This window comes from Dipodomys merriami, unplaced genomic scaffold, assembly GCF_024711535.1.
Source record: "Dipodomys merriami isolate MVZ:Mamm:240054 unplaced genomic scaffold, mDipMer1.0.p SCAF_21, whole genome shotgun sequence".
Taxonomy (NCBI): domain Eukaryota; kingdom Metazoa; phylum Chordata; class Mammalia; order Rodentia; family Heteromyidae; genus Dipodomys; species Dipodomys merriami.
In genome coordinates, this window is record NW_027203493.1 from 23,050,035 (window position 1) to 23,069,800 (window position 19,766).

The following is a 19,766-nucleotide window of genomic DNA, read 5'->3' on the forward strand; positions in this document are numbered from 1 at the left end:
AGTTTCCATTTGTAAAAGCTTTTCTCTTTCTTCTTCATTCTTTATACTATGCCAGTTAAGTTTTGTACATATTTCATCCAGTGTAGACTTGGAGTCATTCTTTATAATGCATTATTAATCTATTTTTTCTTTTTATTTATTTCTCCTTGGAAACATCAGTCAATAGTCTATTCATTCCTCATACAATCATAAGGTTCTGCTTGAAACTGCAGTTTATTATATTAGCAAGTAATGCAATAAAGGCACTTTTTCCTTAAACAAAATTCCTCCGTGGGGTGGAGGAGAGGTATTATTACATATACATCATGGCTCTGTTGGTCACTTCCTCTTTGCTCTAAGATTACCTTTTTGCTTCTCTTTGCTTTGATTTTCCTAGAATATTAGATTACTTATATTTTCTATGGCTTAGTTGGATTATGAGATACTAGAAGATTTAAAGATGGAAGGAAGGGATTATGCCAGGATGTTCCTCCTCCGCTTGGTGTTTTCTAGGCTTATGTACCTCGCTGTGGCCCAGGTCTTGGATTCTGATATTATACCTGATGGTAATTCTCTTCCATCCTTAGAGATGTTGTCATCTCCACTGTTGTTAATTCCTAGCTAACTTCCAAGTCTTATTTTATCTCTAAGCTTTCCCATCCCCTAAGTAATCAATTCTCTGCATTAAGTTCCTATCCTGGCACAATCAGAGTGGTTATTTTTGTTGTTGTTGTTTCTAGATGATATCTTCATTGATAGGTATGATGTGGTTGATAAGAAAATTTTCCTAGTCCATTAAAATGACAACAGAGCAGCACAATTTGCTTTACTCCATTAGTGCGTGTACAGTACCTGATTAAATCCAGAGGCTGATGCTTGTACCACATTCCCCAGCGTGCCCAGCGCTCGTACAACAGGTGTCTGTTATTCTGAGGTCCATGAGTTTTGATGGGCAGGCTACTTTTATAGGCTCCCTGCAACAGATACAATAATATGAATGGATAATTCACTGAAATTTGAACTAAACAAAACTATTTTTCTTTGCAGAATAATCTAACGATTTAACTAAGGCTTCAGAGATTGATGACTGAAGCCCAAATTAGGATGTTGTTGGAGATTGCTTCTGTAATCCTCAGCCCGGAGGGCCACGGGGACACCAGGTCACTCAAGTTTATTGTTAGCAGGCTGACAAGCTGACCCTCTCAGGCAGGGATGGCACTTGTCCTTGAGCAAGGGGATTTATATGGCTAGGGGGTTGGGGGTGGAGAATTGTACTAGGTGCAGGGAGTACTCTGCAGTCTGGTTTGTGTGAGAGCTTGGATTTTGTGAGTTATGTGCGAGTAGGGGATTTGTTGTGTGTGTGTGTGTGTGTGTGTGTGTGTGTGTGTGTGTGTGTGTGTGTTTGTGTGTGTGTGTGTGTGTGTGTGTTGTTTAGGGTTGCCTGCATCACCTGGTAAGATAAGGCCTGTGTCAGCTCATTTCAGGAAAGGCCCTGCTTTACAGCAGGGCTTAAGATAGGCTATAGGGCCTAAGACAGGCTCCTAAGGTAGAGAAGGTTAGACTAACAGCTACTGTTGCTGGAAATACCTTGATGGTTTCCATGCAAATCATTGCATAAATCAATTGCTTCTAACCATTGGAGTTCATTCTACTTAAATGAGACCTACAAGTTTTACTGTTTGGACATGCACATTTTTAAGTAAAATAATTTCTCCCCCATAGATGTCAGAAATTGATGTGATTTTTGGTTAAGAAATGAAGTTACTGTGTTTTAAGTCATGGTCCATTCCCAGGAAAGTTTTCTTCCACTTTTGAATGCTAAATAAGAGAGTAAGTTTCCATGAACAAAGAGGTCCATTTTGAAGTATCTTTCATAAAACAGCATATTGACAATGTCATTGGCTCATTTCTTTTTAACTAGCCTTCTTCTCTTTCCTTGACTTATTGGCACTTAAAATTAATACAAAATTCCTGAGACAATTTTATTTTACTCTGTTTTACTCTTTTCATTTTGAGGATACTCTTTTCTTTTCTTTTCTTGACTAATTTACGTGCATAAATGTGAACATGAACATTTTTAACAATCCAATTGTGACAGATCTTAAAGTTCCCACAAACTGTAAAATGGACTCCTAGAATACAGCCTGATTATGTAGAGAAAATGACCACACAGAAAAGAAATTGTAGTTTCCTTTTCTAAAAAGGCTGTCTTAGAGATTTAACTTTGATATTCTGAACACTCCACCAACCCTGAAGTCAGTAAGTGGTGTTCTATTTTTCTGGCCTTTGGTTATTTTAGCTTTAGAATGGAGATAATTATATATTTTCTTTCATTGTTCTTGTCAGAATAATGGGAAAATCCAAACATAGGACTTAGCACATGCAAACACAAATATATTGGCTGTTGTATTATCATTCTTTCTCTAAGTAGACACTTATAAATTATGTAAGAATTAGTTGCTGGTACATTAAGCTCAGAATTCTGCCCTTGCTTCTTGACATTCTACTACCTCAATTACATATATATGTGTATAAATGTATATGTATATAGGTATATATACATATTGATTTAGTATTTTTGTCTACCCTAGTAAGTTGTTCAAATGAGAATTTATATCAAACATTTAAATTATTAACCAATAAGAGTTTCTTAGTATATTTTATGTAGTATTGTCTCTGCAGGCCTGAATATTACTCACATATTATAACCTGTTAATGTTCTGTTTTGCTTTATAAATATAAAAAGTGCTGGTTTTGAAGTGAAATCTCAAAAGAACTATTCTCCTCATCTTAAGATATGAATTGGCTTAAAGAAAGAAGCCAAGAAGATTTGGGGAGCAAGGAAGAGTTAAAACAATTTTAAGTATTATTCATTGTAGGCAAAGCCAAGCACAGAGTGCAAGAGGCATTTCTACTCAAAACAGAAGAGGAGAAGAGGGAGAGAATGTGGTCAAAAATTCAAAGTATATCCTACAAAATTAAGAAGAGTGAGGAAGGGATAGGTTGGAGAGGGATGGATCAGAATGTTGAAAGGGGAGACATTGAACAAGAAGTATTGTATTTATAAACTTCTTTGTTAAATGGCAACTCCTTTGTCCAACTACATAAAGATAATAACATAAAGAATTTTTTTAAAAAAAGGAGAGAGAGGTAATGATCTGGCAAAGATTCAAAAAGAAGTCTTAAACTACAGATTTCCATTTTGACTTTGTCTTCAACTTTTAGGTATCCTAAAATAGAAGGCACATTGAGGGATCTGCTCTGTTTGGATCTCAAGCTGGACCAAGGATAGAGCACTACATTCTGAATCTATAGTCAGTCCCTCAAGGACTGTGATTCTTCACATGAGGCAAACTGAGAAGTGTTCTGGAGGAGCGGAGCCAGTGTGTAGCCCCAAGTTTATAACACAGTCTTAGAAGTCTTAAAGGGCTATGGGAACCAGACTCCAGTCAAATGAATAGGATTATGCATTGAGCAAGAAAATAAATTTTCATGGAAATCTATTTTGATGGAAATTTACAGTAGCTCATGTCTGTAATCCCTGCTGCTTAGAAAGTGGATATAGTAGTGGGTCCATCGCTCCAGTGATTGAGGGGATTGAGACAGGTGTAGGTACGACACTAGTAGACTAAAAGTTTTTTAAAAAAATCACCTGGACATGGAAGCTCATGTCTTAATCACAGCTGTAGGTTGGCCTGCACAAAACATATGACCCTGACTGAGAAATGGCTAAAACAAGAAAGCAGTGCAGGTATGGTTCACACTGTAGAGAACTTGCCTAGGAAGTGGAGGTCCTAAGTCTAAAACTCAAGAAGATGAGAGAGAGAGAGAGAATATGCAGGGGAAGGAAGAGGAGGAGAAGAAAGAGAAAGAAGAGGAAGGGAAGAAGGGTGAAGAAGAGAAGGGAGAGAGGGAGGGAGGAAATGAGGGAGGAAAGGGAAGAGAAGGAAAGCTGTCTTTCAGAATTACCTCATGTGGGGGAAATGCTGCTATATATGAGCCATTGTTTATAAGCTTACGGATACCTAGGAAGAGAACAAGAAAACAGAAATAAAACATTTGAGCCAAATTCAGAGAAATATACATAATAAACTAGTATATATAATCACATAATCACCTAGTATATATGTATATATGAATCATGTTTAAATGCATGTGTTTGTGTATATATATATATATATATATATATATATATATCAAGGATAAATGGTTAATTGAATGATACCCTTAGTTCCATAGCCACACCAACTATGATCTTTCACACAAATTCACTCTGTCATACAATAATATTCACTTACTTATAATCACATGTGCCAGGAACAATTTTATTTTTTAACCCTCAAAGTGACTAAGTTGGTCAAGGAATAATTTTACTCTTCTCCCCTACCAAATATCTTGGGAGGTTATTTTGGAAGTCTTTGTTTATACTTAGCCAAAGGGACCTAAATAACAATGTGACACGGTAAAAATGTTCATTTCAGCAGACTGCAGTATGGTGAACTTGTAACACCATGCTTGTGAGAATAGGCAGTCAGGAAGCCTTTTTGGAGAATAATATATGTATTGTAATGTTATTTACATTCATAAAGAATTAAAAATAATTGCACAACTGCAACAGATGAATCCTTTTATTTTTATTACAAAAGTCTTTCATTATCCACTACTATGGTTAAAATGAATAATTGTTACTTTGCAATTAATTTGTACTTAATTGCTTATTATAGAATATGATACAACTATTTGAAATGTTTTGAAAATATACTTTGCACTTGAGTAAAATACTCTTTTATAAAATGGGACAACAATGAATTGAATGTAATTTTGATTGACATTATATATCTATATATTTTATTGGTATAGAGAAAGTTTTAAAAATAATTTTATTTTTAAATCAAATGTCTGGTAGAAAATGTAGCAGGTGTTAAACCTAGGGTCATGGATGTGTCAGGCAAGTACTATACTACTAAACTATACTCTAATCCTCCCCATATTAAAAAAATTTAACTTTGAGATATGATCTTGCTAATTTGTGCAGGCTGAACTAGTGGTTCTCTTGCCTCATTCTCCCAAGTAGCTGAGATTACAGGTATTCACCACCATGCTTCACTACTATATTTATTTATTTATTATTTATTTTTTATTGTGAAAATACCGTACAGAAGTGTTACAATTACATGGGCAAGGTAATTAGTACATTTCTTATCAAGAATTGTTGCCTCCTCCTTTCTTTCCCCTTAACATCCCTTCCCATCCTTCCCCCTCCCCTGTCAGACCTCCCCCTACCCCTGCGCCAAAGTTGTAAAGTTCATTTTCGACATGACATCTTGTACATCTCATTGTTGCAATGGGTCCAAGTGTATCCCTATTTAAACAATTTGCTTTTTCCCTTCCCCTTCACAACTTATACCAACATCAAATACAGTGAAAACAGGGGTTATGCTGTGGGGGAGGGACATACAAAGCAACAAAGAAATAATCTTATAAATGTGTTAGAAACAATCACATGAAAGAAAATAACATTTGAGTCCTTATCTTGGGGTTCATTTCGCCTAACATCAACTTATCTGACCATTTTTGCTTGTCTCAGACATCTACTAGTTATTGCAAATCAGGGAAACCATAGGACCTATGTTTCTTTGGGCCTGGCTTACTTCACTTAATATCATTTTTTCCAAGTCTTTCCATTTCCTAACAAATGGGGCAATGTCATTCTTTCTGATGAAGGCATAGAATTCCACTGTGTATATATACCAAATTTTCTTGATCCATTCATCTACTGAGGGGCATCTGAGTTGGTTCCATATCTTAGCTATGGTAAATAATGCTGCAATAAGCATAGTTGTGCTGGTAGTTTTAGTATGGTCTTGTTTGTGATCATTTGGGTAAGTGCCCAAAAGTGGGATTGGATTGCTGGGTCATAGAGGAGCTCTATGTGGAGTCTTTTGAGGAACCTCCATACTGCTTTCCAAAGTGGTTGAACAAGTTTACACTGCCACCAACAATGCAGTAGGGTTCCCTCTGTCCACATCCCCTCCAGCATCTGTTGTTATTAGAGTTCTTGATTATAGCCATTCTAACTGAGGTGAGGTGGTATCTTAATGTTTTTTTGGTTTGTTTTTATTTGCATTTCTTTTATGGATAGGGAGGTTGAGCATTTCTTTCTGTGTCTATTGGCCATCCTTCTTTCCTCTTCAGAGAAATTTCTCTAAGCCCACTTATTTATTGAGCAGTTGCTTCTTTGAAGATTTGTTGGCACAGGCGGAAATTTTCTTAAAAGAGACTCAGAATCACAACAAATCAAAGAAAGGTTGGACAAATGGGATTGCATGAAATTGCAGAGCTTCTGCATGGCAAATGACATAGCTGGCCAGATCAATAGAAAGCCCACAGATTGGGAGAAAATCTTCACTAGCCATACAATGGACAAGGGTCTCATATTTAAAATATACCTGGAACTTAAAAAATTAAATCCCCCAACTACTATATTTATTATTGCACATATAACCATGGTGGATATTATCATGTAGTGTATTTTCAGTTCAGTGGACATTCTGATTTCTTTCTCTTTCTTTCTTTCTTCCTTCCTTTTATTCTTTCTTTCCTTCTTTCTCTCTCTCCCCCCCTCACTCTCCCTCCCCATCCCTATCTCCCTCCTTCCCCCTTCCTTCTCCCTCCCCCCCACTCCTTCTGTAGGTCCTGAGGCTTGAACTCAGGGCCTGGGCTCTAACCCTGAGCGAGACTGTATTCAAAGCTAGCACTCTACAACTTAGGCCACAGTGCCACTTCTGGCTTTTTTTCTGAATAATGTACTGGAGATAAGAACCTTATAGCTTTCCCTGCCCTGGCTGGCTTCAATGAACGATCTTCAGATCTCAGCCACCTGAGTAGCTAGGATTACAGGAGTGCCCAGCCCTTTCATGTTTTTTTTAAAAGCATCCAATTTATTATTTTTGGGTGAATTTAGGGAAATGAAATCTATTCTAAGGTATGTATATATTTCATATTCTGATGACCTCCTTAAACATTACTTTTGATTTTTTTAAATGAAAGGTAGCAAAATGCAACATATAGATGTTGTATTCATTCTATTATATAGTCACATAATGAATGAAGTCAATGCTTCAGTGGTTAAATAACAATTTTGCTAGGGGGGTATTTCAGCAATCAAGAGCCTGTCTAGCAGCCATGAGGTCCTATGTTCAAAGCCCAGGAATGACAAAATAACAGCCACAACAATACTCTGATTGTAAGAAATATATACTTTCTCCAAGCTTTGATGTTCTTACCCACTTTTGATATTCCATTTTCATATTTGGTACGCTCCAACATGTGATAGACAATTCTGCTTCGAGTAGCATTACTGAAGAAGGTGTCCTTATTGTTTATTATAAAGCTGTTAAGATAAGGAGATTGGTTTTAATATTCAGAACAGAGCAGAGAATCCTTCCAGAAATACAAGTTCTTAGGTAATCAACTTTTGTTTCCTCCTTTGAAGCTAATGTATATGAAGTATATTAAGTTAGAACTTAGGGATGGGAATCAACTAACAGAAAAAATGAAACACATGCATAGAAAATTCAGGGAGTTACCAGATATTCACTTTAAAATCTTTCACTTTACAAGAAAGTCTTATTTAGAATGGAGACACCAAGCTTCCTACTGCCTCACATAAATGTTGCACTGATATGAGCGATGTGGTTCTAAATAGAATGCATTAAACATTGATACCTTCCTCATTCACACTCTCCAACCAAGCTTACCCTGTTCACAGAGCTCAGAAATCAGCAATAGTCCTCCTCTGCCCTTGGTGACCTACATTGGCTGAATGTGAGAAGAGTAGAAAGAAAGGTTCATGGGAGTGCCCACGATGTAAAGAGGAGAAAGATTATGACAAAGTAATTGATTTATAATATCGTAGGAGTCTGATAAAAGGAGTGAAGTTGGTCTCACTCAGCTTCTGACTCTTCCTGTTTCCAGGAACTACTATCTCTGTGAATGATAATGCACCATTTACCAGGCATTTAGTCCTGAAGTATTTGGTTTTCTATGATTCTGGTGTCTCCAGTCTCTGCACACAAACAGTTGTCTCACTAAGGAACTGTTCTAATCAACTGCATCTCCCCATCTCTCACTCTACCTCTGTCCTTGTGTCATTCCCTCTTGCCTAGACTGTGAGAAGACTGTTCTAACCCAACATTCAATTTTTCACTGGATTTCCAAAGTACAGCTCTGATCCTTAGAGCACCTACTAGCTTTAGCATGTCATAAACTCTCCATTAGGAGCATAATCGAATTTCTTGTTTTCATCCAAGGCTCTCAATACTTGCTCTCCTATCTACCCACCAAGTCTTATTTCTTACAATTCTGTTCCTTCTATCTGATTATCTGTCAAGGAGTAAAATTTACCACTACTTTTAATTTCCATGCATCTCTTCTTTGTGTTTTTCTCTACCTTTAATGTCTATCATTCTTCCTTTTTCCATCTCCCTCCATATTGTTACCTGCTAAGTAGGCTCTCTCCTTCCAAAAGCCTGTTCAGATCCTGTCCTTTGAAAATGGCCCTCTCATTTCTTTTGTCAAATATGCAATTTACTTGTGCATTTCCTATCTCACTAATTTTCTCAGGCTTGTTTTATTTCAATCTGTGCATCTGTCTTTTGTATTAGACACTGAGCTCTTCAGCATCTAATATTATATGTATTATCTCTTTATTCAGATGCAGCAAATTGCTGGACGCAGAAGGATCTGTTATCCTCATGGTTCTTTCGTGCTACAATTACATTCTTTAGCGTTTCCAAACAACTATTTCTTAAGCATATTTGTGTCATTTTTTTCATGCAGTTGCCATTATGGACAAATTAAACATGATACAACTAAACAAATAAATAAGATTCTAAGTAATATATAGGAATAAAAAGAGAACAGCACAGAGAAGGTGGGGCATGGAGGTGGTGATGTTAAAATAGGAGGAGAAAATAATAAGTAAAAAATGCAGAGATCTAGGAGCAAATCCTGTCAGACAGAGAGAACAGAAAAAAAATAAAGCAGCATGACTACACCTGAGCATTTGATTCAGAGCCCAGATTAACATGGCTGGATCAAGTGACTGGTGGGAGATATAGATACTGAAGAGTGAATGTGGCACAGAGTCTATAGTATACATGCTTTGAATTATATTATAAACACAAATGGGGAGGCATTGAGGAAACTAATTTAGAAAACATTTGCATAAGCTGATGTATATGAAAGTTTTCAAAGATAAACTGGCTCCTTATGCTTTCGAAGATAGGAACATTTTTAAAATATCTGATGTGCCATAGATACATTGAGGTCCAATAAATATACAGCAAAAAGCTAAATATGCTCCCCAGAACCTCTTTCTAAGCTTGTCAGACATTTAGATTTCTCTAGAATTATGTCATTCAAAACTTGTAGACTCATCTCTAGGAGTAAGTAATAGGACAATACAGTATTAGGAAGGCAAAGGTTTCTCACTGTTATCTGGCTATGTCATATATTTGGTGGTTTGGAATTCTGTTTCATTCTTCATTTAACTTTCCATATCCAAAATTATAGGTTACTTCAAACAGTGTAAGTAGAGTGAAAGCTTTGGTCCTATAGTGTATTACATATTTCTCTGTCTTATGTCTACCTTGCTTCATTTACTTAGAAATTTACACTTTTTGTCTGCACAATTTGACCAGTATTACCATGGAAGTAGAAGATATAATTGTAATAGTAATCTCCCTTCTACATTCAATTGTGACATACAGAGCTCAATAAGTGCTACTTAAATGAATATACAAATATATAAGCATAGAACATCATAGGTAGGTAAAGAAGGATAGAGAGATATCTAAGATTCTCTGAAAATATTTTTACTTTAGTTTTTTAAAATTAAACCAAAATAGTTTAGTTAACAAATATATTAATTTAAAAAAGCATGGCTTTGATATCTTAATTACAATATTCTATTATTAATTAAAATTCTATTGTATTATCAGTACTATTTCAATTGGTTGATTATCACAGTAATTGCCTTGAAAGGTATTTCTGATTGTTGCTTGTCTGTCTCTGAATTATAAAATGGATGAAAAATTCATAATATTGACTAGGTGTTGTTCAGAAATGAAGTATATTTTTAATGCAGTGATATATTCTTTGATCCATTTAGTAAAAATTGAAATGGCCAATGGTATCTTCTTCTATAATTAAGCTCCAGGTACCAAAAGGTAGCAAGGCAGATAGTCGAAAAAAATGGAACTCACTGGTGAATGCGTGCTCGGCTGAAAGGACCTGTATAGCAGTCTGACTCCTCCAGGTCTGGAAAAGCCGACTTGTCCAGAACCATTGGGTTTTGAGCCATCCACTTTTTGATTCTTCTGAAATAATTTTGTACCCTGGAACAAAGTCTCCTTTTAGAACTAGATTTGATTATATTCAAAAGCCATCATAATCCTTCACCACAGGACCCTTAAGTACTAAACAGTCCAAAAAAACACCTATACACCCACACCCACACATTCTGTTCCCACACAGAAGAAAACAAAGCCAGAATGTGTTCAAAGTCTTTCAGCACAGCTGTTACCCTTATTAAAAATCCTGTGGAAAATATTTAAGAATTACTACTCACAAAGAGCATAAAGAATAGTATTCTTAAAAAGCACTATATTTATTGAAGATATATGTGTATTCATGTATGTATCTCTATCTCTACATTGAATCTGGACCTGGATATATATCCAGCTATATCTATTTCTTTAGAGGTACAGATTCTTTAAACAAAAAGTCAGCAATAGGACTCTACAAAAGTGGATAATGAAAATAAATACATGTTCTCACAACACTGATGTGAAACTATTTGATTGTGAAAACTCCAAGTTATTGTCACAGCAGCTATGTTCTCTAAAAAATCATGTAATATTAGCACACTATTTATGATATTCTGTGAAGCAAGTTTTAATATTATGTGCAACAGTTAAGTTGAGTGGCAAGACAGAATTGGTTCTTAGGAAAGTATATTACATCTAAATAATGGGCTTTCAATACTGGGCCTTAAAAACAAAACAAACAAGCAAAAACCCTCAGATAAAAATTTAAGCAAGCAATGGGAAGGCAGCAAATACTACATCCTAAGAACTATTTTATTTGGCTTTATTATGATAAAATTACTGTGACAAATTTGAAGTTAAGCACCAAATCTGTTGTGAATTTTTGTTGTTCTGGTCGTAGAGCCTGGATTCTGGGCCTGAGCGCTGTCCCTCAGCTCTTCACCTCAAGGCTAGGGCTCTACCACTTGAGCCACAGTGCCACTCCAGCTTTTTTTCCTGCTTATGTAGTGCTGAGGAATCAAACCCAGGGCCTCATGTATGCAAGGCAAGCGCTCTACCACTGAGCCACCTTCCCATCCTCTGGTGTGAAATTTAAGATATAAAAATCTTGGATTAGTTCTCTAACAATGAAGATGACCATTTGTAAGCCATGCCATTTTTAGCTTTGGAGAGAACACACCATTTTATAGCATAAAATAATTAGTAAGCAGTCTCAACATTTATTTTACTGTGCTTTATTATAAAGAAGGTCTTTAAAATCATGTAACTATTATCTCAGAGGTAATACAAAAATATGTTGAAGACATTAAATGGCTCATATACCAATTACTCTAGCTTTTTGCAATTTATTGCCTTTAGTAAAGAATGTAGTAGTATTATTCAATGAATATCTTAACTCAGATCAATCAGATGATCATTCTTCACTTAAATATGTAATAAAATTGGGTAAACTCTTTCAGCATTGATTCCCTATTCCACCTCATTCTTATCCACAAAACTAAAGAACAAAGCAAGAATAAGTAATAGATTCATGATGCTTTGCTTAGAATAATGAATAGATTAATAGAAAATAGATAGCATGTAAAATATAAAGATAAAATGCAAAATAATAAATAAAATGTAAAATAGTTGATTACAGTTCAGGATACTTTGAAAATTGCTTAGAATAACTAATAACTCAATTTTAACTTTATAAAACAAAAACCATAATATAAAAGATAAACATAATGAAACATGTGCTATGGTATTCACTTTACTTATTTTTTCATAAGAGTGACTAACATAGAAAGGGAGGACTATTTCTCAAGTATTAACAATCATTTCTTTAGGATTTAATGTGAAAATATTTACCATGAATGTTAAACACTAGGTAACTGAAACAGAACTATAATAGATTTATGCAAATAAACTTTTCTTGAGATTTTAAAATAATAATACTTTTATTTTGGAAATCTCTGAAGGAAAGATGCCTTATTCAACAGAAAACCCAGTAATGATGCAGTCAAACTGCCTCTGTGGTAGTACACTAATGGAGATTGAAATAAAGAAACAAAAATATAAATCATCCCATACTGAACAGATACACACACATATGACAATAATTTAAAAATCTGCAGTTGTAAATTTATATATAACAACATTTCAATGATGTTGATGTTAGTACAAAATGACTTGGGATTTTTCTACATAGACCAAGATTCATAAAGGAAATAGAGTTCATTCTAAATCAGTACCTTACCACAACAGAAATACTTGTCTGGCTTTTTGGAAACAACATTAATTTTTAAAAAGTGAGTTCAGGATTAATTTCTGTCATGTTAATTCTACTTTCAAGTTATTTTCCTCCATGGCTTATGCTTTTGTCATAAAATCTTACCACCACAATCAAATTTTGTATTTAAAAAGAGACCAACAGTTTCTGGGGAATAGAGTTGGTGAATCTCTAACATAGACTGCTGTTCTCATAGTATAGATTTCTGAGATGTGTCATTATCCTACAGCATCACTAAGCACAACACACTATTAAATGTTTTTAGATTTTATCTGTTGAGTTTTCTTTGCAATGAACAACAACAGTAACAGCAAAAACCCAACAACATGAATGAGCATGAAGCCTTGTGTTTGGACAATCATTGAATGGAATTATCTTTCTCCCGACTAAACAGTCAGCAGTGATAAATTGATGTTTTAAGATGAAACTTTCGAAAAGAAGTTCATTTTCCATATGAGGAAGCTTACGTGGTAGAATAAGAGCAGATCGATGATGCAAAATCCACTTTATGTACCATTACATGGGCATGGAGGCTAGACTTTAACATCTCTATGAAATAAGAGAACTGAATTGAATGGTCCATAAGTCTCTGCTAGGTCATCTTAGAATCATTTATCTACTGACTATTACTGCATAATGATCTCTAAAATAAAAGTCTTCGAGTGGTAGTTTGCAATTACAATTCCCCTTCCATAATATATCATGGGAGGTTTCCTGAAATGGTGAAAGTAATAGTAACAAATAAATGATCTTATTTTTGGTATTGCTAAATTTGATTACTTTAATGCCATTAAATTTAGTCATTTTGGAAATTGTTTCAACAAATTATTGAAATTTTTAGCCTAAATTTTATAATTGCTGATATCGGTAATCAAAGAATTTTTATTTAGTTTTTCTGAATGACAGAGAGAGAAATTATGCATCACCCACCAACCTGCCCATTGATTTGTTCCTCTCGTCAGTGTAATAGCATTTTTTCCTGAAAAAAAAAAAAAGAAATCAGCTGAGGGAAATAACAGGAAAAAAAGCTATATGATTGACAATGTTCAATAATATTGAATATTTCAATTCCTCAAATTTCTTATGCTTAAGATTTTAATAAGTTTGGAATAAACCAGATGAGTATAACATAAAGAACAACATATTTGCATAATTTAAATATCAGAATCTAAGTTACTATGAATACAAACATTTACTCTTTCTAAACATTTTGTTTTTTATTTCTTTTGTAGAAGTCTGTTTTCTTCCACTTAATACATCCTAATTATATCATTTGAGTAGCTTCATTTCTTCTTTCTTTCTTTCTTTTTTTTTTTTTTTTGTACGTCATGGGGCTTGAACTCTGGGCTTGGGCGCTGTCCCTCAGCTCTTCAGCTCAAGGCAAGCACTCTACCACTTGAGCTACAGCACCATTTCCAGCTTTCTAGTGGTTTATTGGAGATAGGAGTCTCACATTCTTTCCTGCCCGGGCTGGCTTTGAACTGCGATCCTCAGATCTTAGCCTCCTGAGTAGCTAGGATTATAGGCGTGAACCACAGGTGCCCAATTTCTTTCTTTCTTTCTTTTTATTGTAAAGATACTGTACAGAGGGGTTATATTTACATGAGTAAGGTAATAAGTACATTTCCTCTCCAGCATTATTACCCTCTCCTTTGTTTTTCCCCTAGTATTCCTTCCCTCCCCACCTCCTCGCAGTTGTAAAATTCATTTTCAACGGTGTCATGTATGTCATTGTTATAATGGGTCAACCTGTATAAAGTAAATTAATACTTCAATTTGATGGGTGAATCTAAGCTGAAGTATATTTGGCAAATGGTTTTGTCAGGTCATCTTACTAGAGATAACTCAATCTTTTGAGAACATAAATGGAAAGGGTTATATCTGGACCTTTTTAAAAGATGAGCTTCTTTTCTGTCTTTACAACATTTTGGAAGACTTTTCTGCATTGGAAGCTTATATTTCATTGCATTATTCAGTGTATCCTTAATATAAAACTCATCAATAATCTCTATTTTCCTTTATTCTTCTCCATGAATGAATTTGGTGACCAAATTCTCTGCTACCTATAATGTTCCATCCTGTAACTTCTTAACTGAAAACTGTCACATATAAAGATTGCATCATTTTCCCCTTAATTTTCCATTCTTATCATTCTATTATTTTATACCCTGATTAGCTATAGATTGATACATGAAATTTACTTGTAGAAGGTGATCAGAATCACTGTTCAAGCCAACTCTTAATAGTTGGTTGTTGATTGTAAAGCCTTCTCAGGGACCCAGTGAGACAGGCAGTGTATGGGTGAGCTACTAAGGCCACTGCTTCTGGGAAAGCTGAGCTACTCTACTTTTATACATCTTGTATATTAGACTTTTCATGCTTTTATTTTATTTTTTGAGAAATATACTTTGCATGAGTGTGGTCTAAATTTAATCCTAATTGTGTTAAAAGAAAGTGTTAGAACATTAGCTCCCTCAAATTCTTTATGTCTGAAACATTTATTGGAGGATTGGAAGAAATGTAAGCATACCTCCCTCTACAGACTCACTTTGAAAACTTCAGGATGATTGACACATTTTAAGTGTGTTGATTATTTCAATGTATGTAATAAGACCTGAACAGGAATTAAATCTGAATCCAAAGAAAAATGATTAGCATGAGATTTGATAACTACTGAGATACACAAATCTAAAACTAAATCTTTTCTGATTTGATAAACTAGAGCTGTGTGTGCAATGTAAGCTTTGAAAATCCTCTGGCTTACTTTAGAAACATTAAGCTCAGTGTGAAGGCCATGTTTACTTTAGAGGTAAACTAAGAAAGCAATAACTAGATAATTTAGGTACACAATAATTTACAGACACATTCTATCAGTAGGTAAAACATTAAAGATTTATGATAATACAAAAAGTTAGTCTTTGTAGGAATGTTTATAACAAATCTTTCTGAGTAAATTTTTGGCTTTTCATTGAGGAATGTGAAAGATTTCTAGGGTTAAAAATTGTGAGGAATGTCTCAGAGTAAAAATGTATATATATGTATATATAAACACATTCATATATATGTATACACACACATATATATATATATTCTTTTTTTAAAAGGAAATGGTCATGCTAAATTTTAACCTCCTTGTAAAACCTTTTGAATTTCAGAAAATATAATTTTAAGTACCTCTCTACCCTTCTATGTTTCTATCCACACTCTCTTGAGGGATTGGTTCCAGGACTCTGATCAGATATAAGAACTTCATGACAAATGCTACATTTTCATCTATCCCACATATATCTTCTGTATACTTTAGTATATTTTAGTATACTTCAGTATATTTTAATTCTTATTTTTTGGTGAGGCTGAAGATAAAGATCAAATGCTCAACAACTGAATTATATCTCCCGCTCTTTTTTTCCATTATGCATAGGGTTTCACTCTGTAGTTCAAGTTGGCCTTGAACTCATTACCTAGCCCAGGATGACATCAGACTGGAATTGGATATCATGAAAAGACTTTCTGTACAGTTTATGATTGAATAGCATTCTCATCATGTGTTGCCTGCAAGTCCAAATTGCAAGTGTACCTTATAAATAAATTATAAGTTGGTTACTATGAAGTTAGTTCATGCAACTTCTATTATTTAAACTGATCTAGAAAGTTGTTCTGAAACAACTTTTGTTCCATCATTGTTCAAATAGTTCCAAGAACATTAGAACATTAAATTCAGGTAGAAAATGGTGATACCCTACATTGTATAATTCCCTTTTGGAAGTTAGTAAAAATTACTTGGAATATTAAAATATTTAATTATTAATATTAAAATATCAATGACAATAGTTCTTTATTATCAGAATCAAACTCTTGGGATACTTTTTAAAACTTTATGTATACAATACCATCCCCGATCTAATGTGCCACAATCTCTAGGAATTGGTTCTAGATTTATTTCATGTTTACTGTTTCCCTGGAAAATTTAATGCCTTCTGAAGGCTAAGAGGAACTTCTCCATATGTTACTTAATAAATATTTATGTATTAACTTAGAAATTCAGAAGATAATGCATCATAAGGTAATTTTTATAACTCTATAGAACTTATTTTACTCTGCCATACTCTGGAACATACTGTATATTTTCCTAAGATTTATATTATTATTTGTGAGAATTTAATAGCATTTTCTAAAAGTTTCAGTAAGTCATCAATTAGAAATATTTTTGCAGGCAAGGAGGGGATCATGAAATAATATTAGGCAAAGCATCAACAAAAGAGGAATTTTATAATTTTAATTATTTCTTATTTTCTCCCTTGAAGGTACACTGTAAAACAAACATATGCTATTATTTGTTGTAACAGACTTAATATTTGTTTCTACTCTACCCAAATTTCTACTTGAAGCCTTACTATGCTATGTATTTGGAGGTGAGATTTTGAATTTAGGTTATGTAGATGATGTCTTAGGTAAATAGGACCAGTGTCCTTAAAAGAGGCCAGAAAGCTAGTCAGCCTTCTTCCTACCATTCGAAGACAAAATCTACACTAGGGGTCTCCCTAGAAACTATGATGGCACCTTAATTTTGTAATTCTATCTTCTTGAACTGTTAGAAATAAACTTTGACTAAAACTTAAATCTATGCTTATTCAGTATAGTGTACAAACTCTCTATATTGTATTCATTATTACTCTCCTATGGGATAAAAATTTATCTGCGTGTTAGTAATAATATAATAAGATCTAAGTTAGACAATGTCAGTTCTCCACTCAGAAAACAGTGACACTAGTATTTGAACCCCTTTAAGACATTTGTATGAAGTCCAGAGGAGTCGGTGCTCCCACTGAGATCAGATGTTTTAATACAATGATCACACATCCTGAACAGAACCTTAACACTGAAAACCCAGTGAAATGTTCAGCATAGGATTTCTGCTTAGATCTTCCTCCTTTACCATCTACCAGGAAATTAATTAATTTATATATTTACATTCTTAGTAACAATGCTAACCCAAAATATTGGGACCAGATAAAGGCCTCTAATATGGATTGAGATTAGTGTTTTTTTTCTTTTCTTTTCTTTTCTTTCTTTCTTTTTTCTTTTTTTTTTTTTTTTAGCAATTTTGTCCTTTAAGAGAATATTGATCAACATCTTGGATGTTATGTCTCTTTATGTCAGGTGTTGACATAATTTAGTGAAATTGGAACTTGTGCAAAGAAATTCTGTGAGAATTACAATTATAGTAAGTAATTATAATTTTTATATTGTATAAGAATATAAAAAGTCACTTACTACTAAAAGCAATCATTTTAATACACTGTATTTTCAATCATATGGCCTTGTATTTTACATGGTTGAAGTTATATTGTATGAATAATCATACTATTATCTCTATTTAAATTGGTCACTTACTATTTTCTCACAATCATTAAAAATTCTTATGCCCATTCATTTTATAAATGATTTATATTTATTGTAAAAGGTATACTCTAACGTTCTTAAATCTTCTCATACTGATGTAGAAGACAATTCTATTTTCTACAATTATAAATTAAACTAGTGAATATCTGATATTTATAAAATAGAAAGTAAAGCCTATGAAAAGATTTTAAGGCTTACAGAAAATATTTTCAAATTGAGTTTCAGAAGTTTGACTGCACTCTGAATAAGTAGCTGATTATTTATCATATCTAGGCTAACCATAAAGATAACTAATTGTAAAATTCTTTGATAAGTAAAAATGTATGTTACTATTATTCTGGTCATGTTATAAAAAGATGATGTTATGTGGCATGAATGTGCATAGATCATGTCAGAGGATTGTATAGTCAAGGTCAATTCAAGTGTTCTCCATAATATTATCTATAGTATTATTAGTGTAAATCTTATTGAAATTTCAAAAGAGTTTTAGAAAGTTGCAGGACCAAAAGAGAAAATTTTTAGAGGTCAAGAAACATAGTCTATCACAAATATCTCTCCTCCTTATTTGTATCTTTAAGGTACATTCAGTAAAATGAATTGAATTTAATGTAATCCTCTAACGACTCATAAGCCCCATTTGCTTCTTTCTGAGGCCAACTTTCATAAAAATGCACAGACCTTAGAGTCTTTCAAGAATCTTAGTTATCATCTTTATAAGGAGCCGAGGAACTGGAAAGGTATGTTCGTTTTCTGTTGGTTTTCATTTCATATTTTTACCAAGATCCTTGAATTATTGTTGGCTTATCTCCTAAATACTATCTCTATAAAGCACTTTGAAAAACTTATTCATGCATGAATGTGAATTCATTGACATCTTTAAGTCTAATACTGGCAGTAGTTCCCAATGCTAAATCAATTTCTAATTTCTGAACAATGTCTGTGGTTGCATCTTTCAAAGCTTGAAATGTTACAAAAGTGTAGAAATATCGCAATCATTATTTCATTTACCATTGAATACAAAACTGGAGAGATTCTGCGTGATCTTTCTTGCTACCAACTCTGAAGAGTTTTTCTATTTTTAGTTTACACTCTTAATATTCACTTGTACAAAGTAGGTTCCCTCGGAATCTCATTTTCTTTGAACCTTTTAAATGCTACTAGGGCGCTGATGAATCACACTTAGCTTCACATTGATGTGATCCTTCCTGTCTTCAATGTGAGTGAACATTTTGCATACAATAGAAGCACTGTTCATTTTAGAAGAAATGGAAGAGAGATAACTTTTATTCTGCATATGGCACCAAAGTTTCTCAGGTTGGGAAATGTATTTTCTTTCCAATCTGCTGACATTAAAGACTGAAGAAATTTTGAAAGGAGGAATTCTTTCATAAGTTAGTACTGACAAATGGCACTAAGAAACTAGCCCGACTGAAATGATCTGCCCTTGGTAACTGGTCATCCATGAAGAACTCTGTGTTTATATATAAAGATCATTTTCAATCACACTTCTTACTTTCTCCAACAAATAACAGGGTTTTATCCATCTATTTGAACTCAGAGGTGAGCATGTTCTTGAGAATGGTTAAATTTCAACTTTGAGAATAATGATTTCATCTTCTGTCTCTAGGCAAGTGTATTTTGAAATGATAGAAAGTGTTCAGGGAATTAGGAAGCTTATTAGGCAAAAATAATTTTTAAAAACCTTCTATTTTTGGAAAAAAAGCGTTTTCCTGGTTTAAAAAAAGGGCTACATTTATTGCTCCGTGGTATTGTAAAAGGCA

The 19,766-nt window shown here is 33.9% G+C and overlaps 1 protein-coding gene across 1 annotated transcript in view; it reads right to left on the reverse strand.

Moving 5' to 3' along the window:
- Ano3 (anoctamin 3) overlaps positions 1–19,766 on the reverse strand; it is a 203,189-nt gene that overhangs the window by 78,135 nt on the left and 105,288 nt on the right. The window contains exons 7-11 of the mRNA XM_070032709.1: positions 13,517–13,561; positions 10,248–10,379; positions 7,266–7,372; positions 3,949–4,004; positions 832–953 (exon numbers count right to left, since the gene is read on the reverse strand). Of these exons, the coding sequence (XP_069888810.1) occupies positions 832–953; positions 3,949–4,004; positions 7,266–7,372; positions 10,248–10,379; positions 13,517–13,561 (462 nt within the window). The remainder of the gene's footprint in view (positions 1–831; positions 954–3,948; positions 4,005–7,265; positions 7,373–10,247; positions 10,380–13,516; positions 13,562–19,766) is intronic.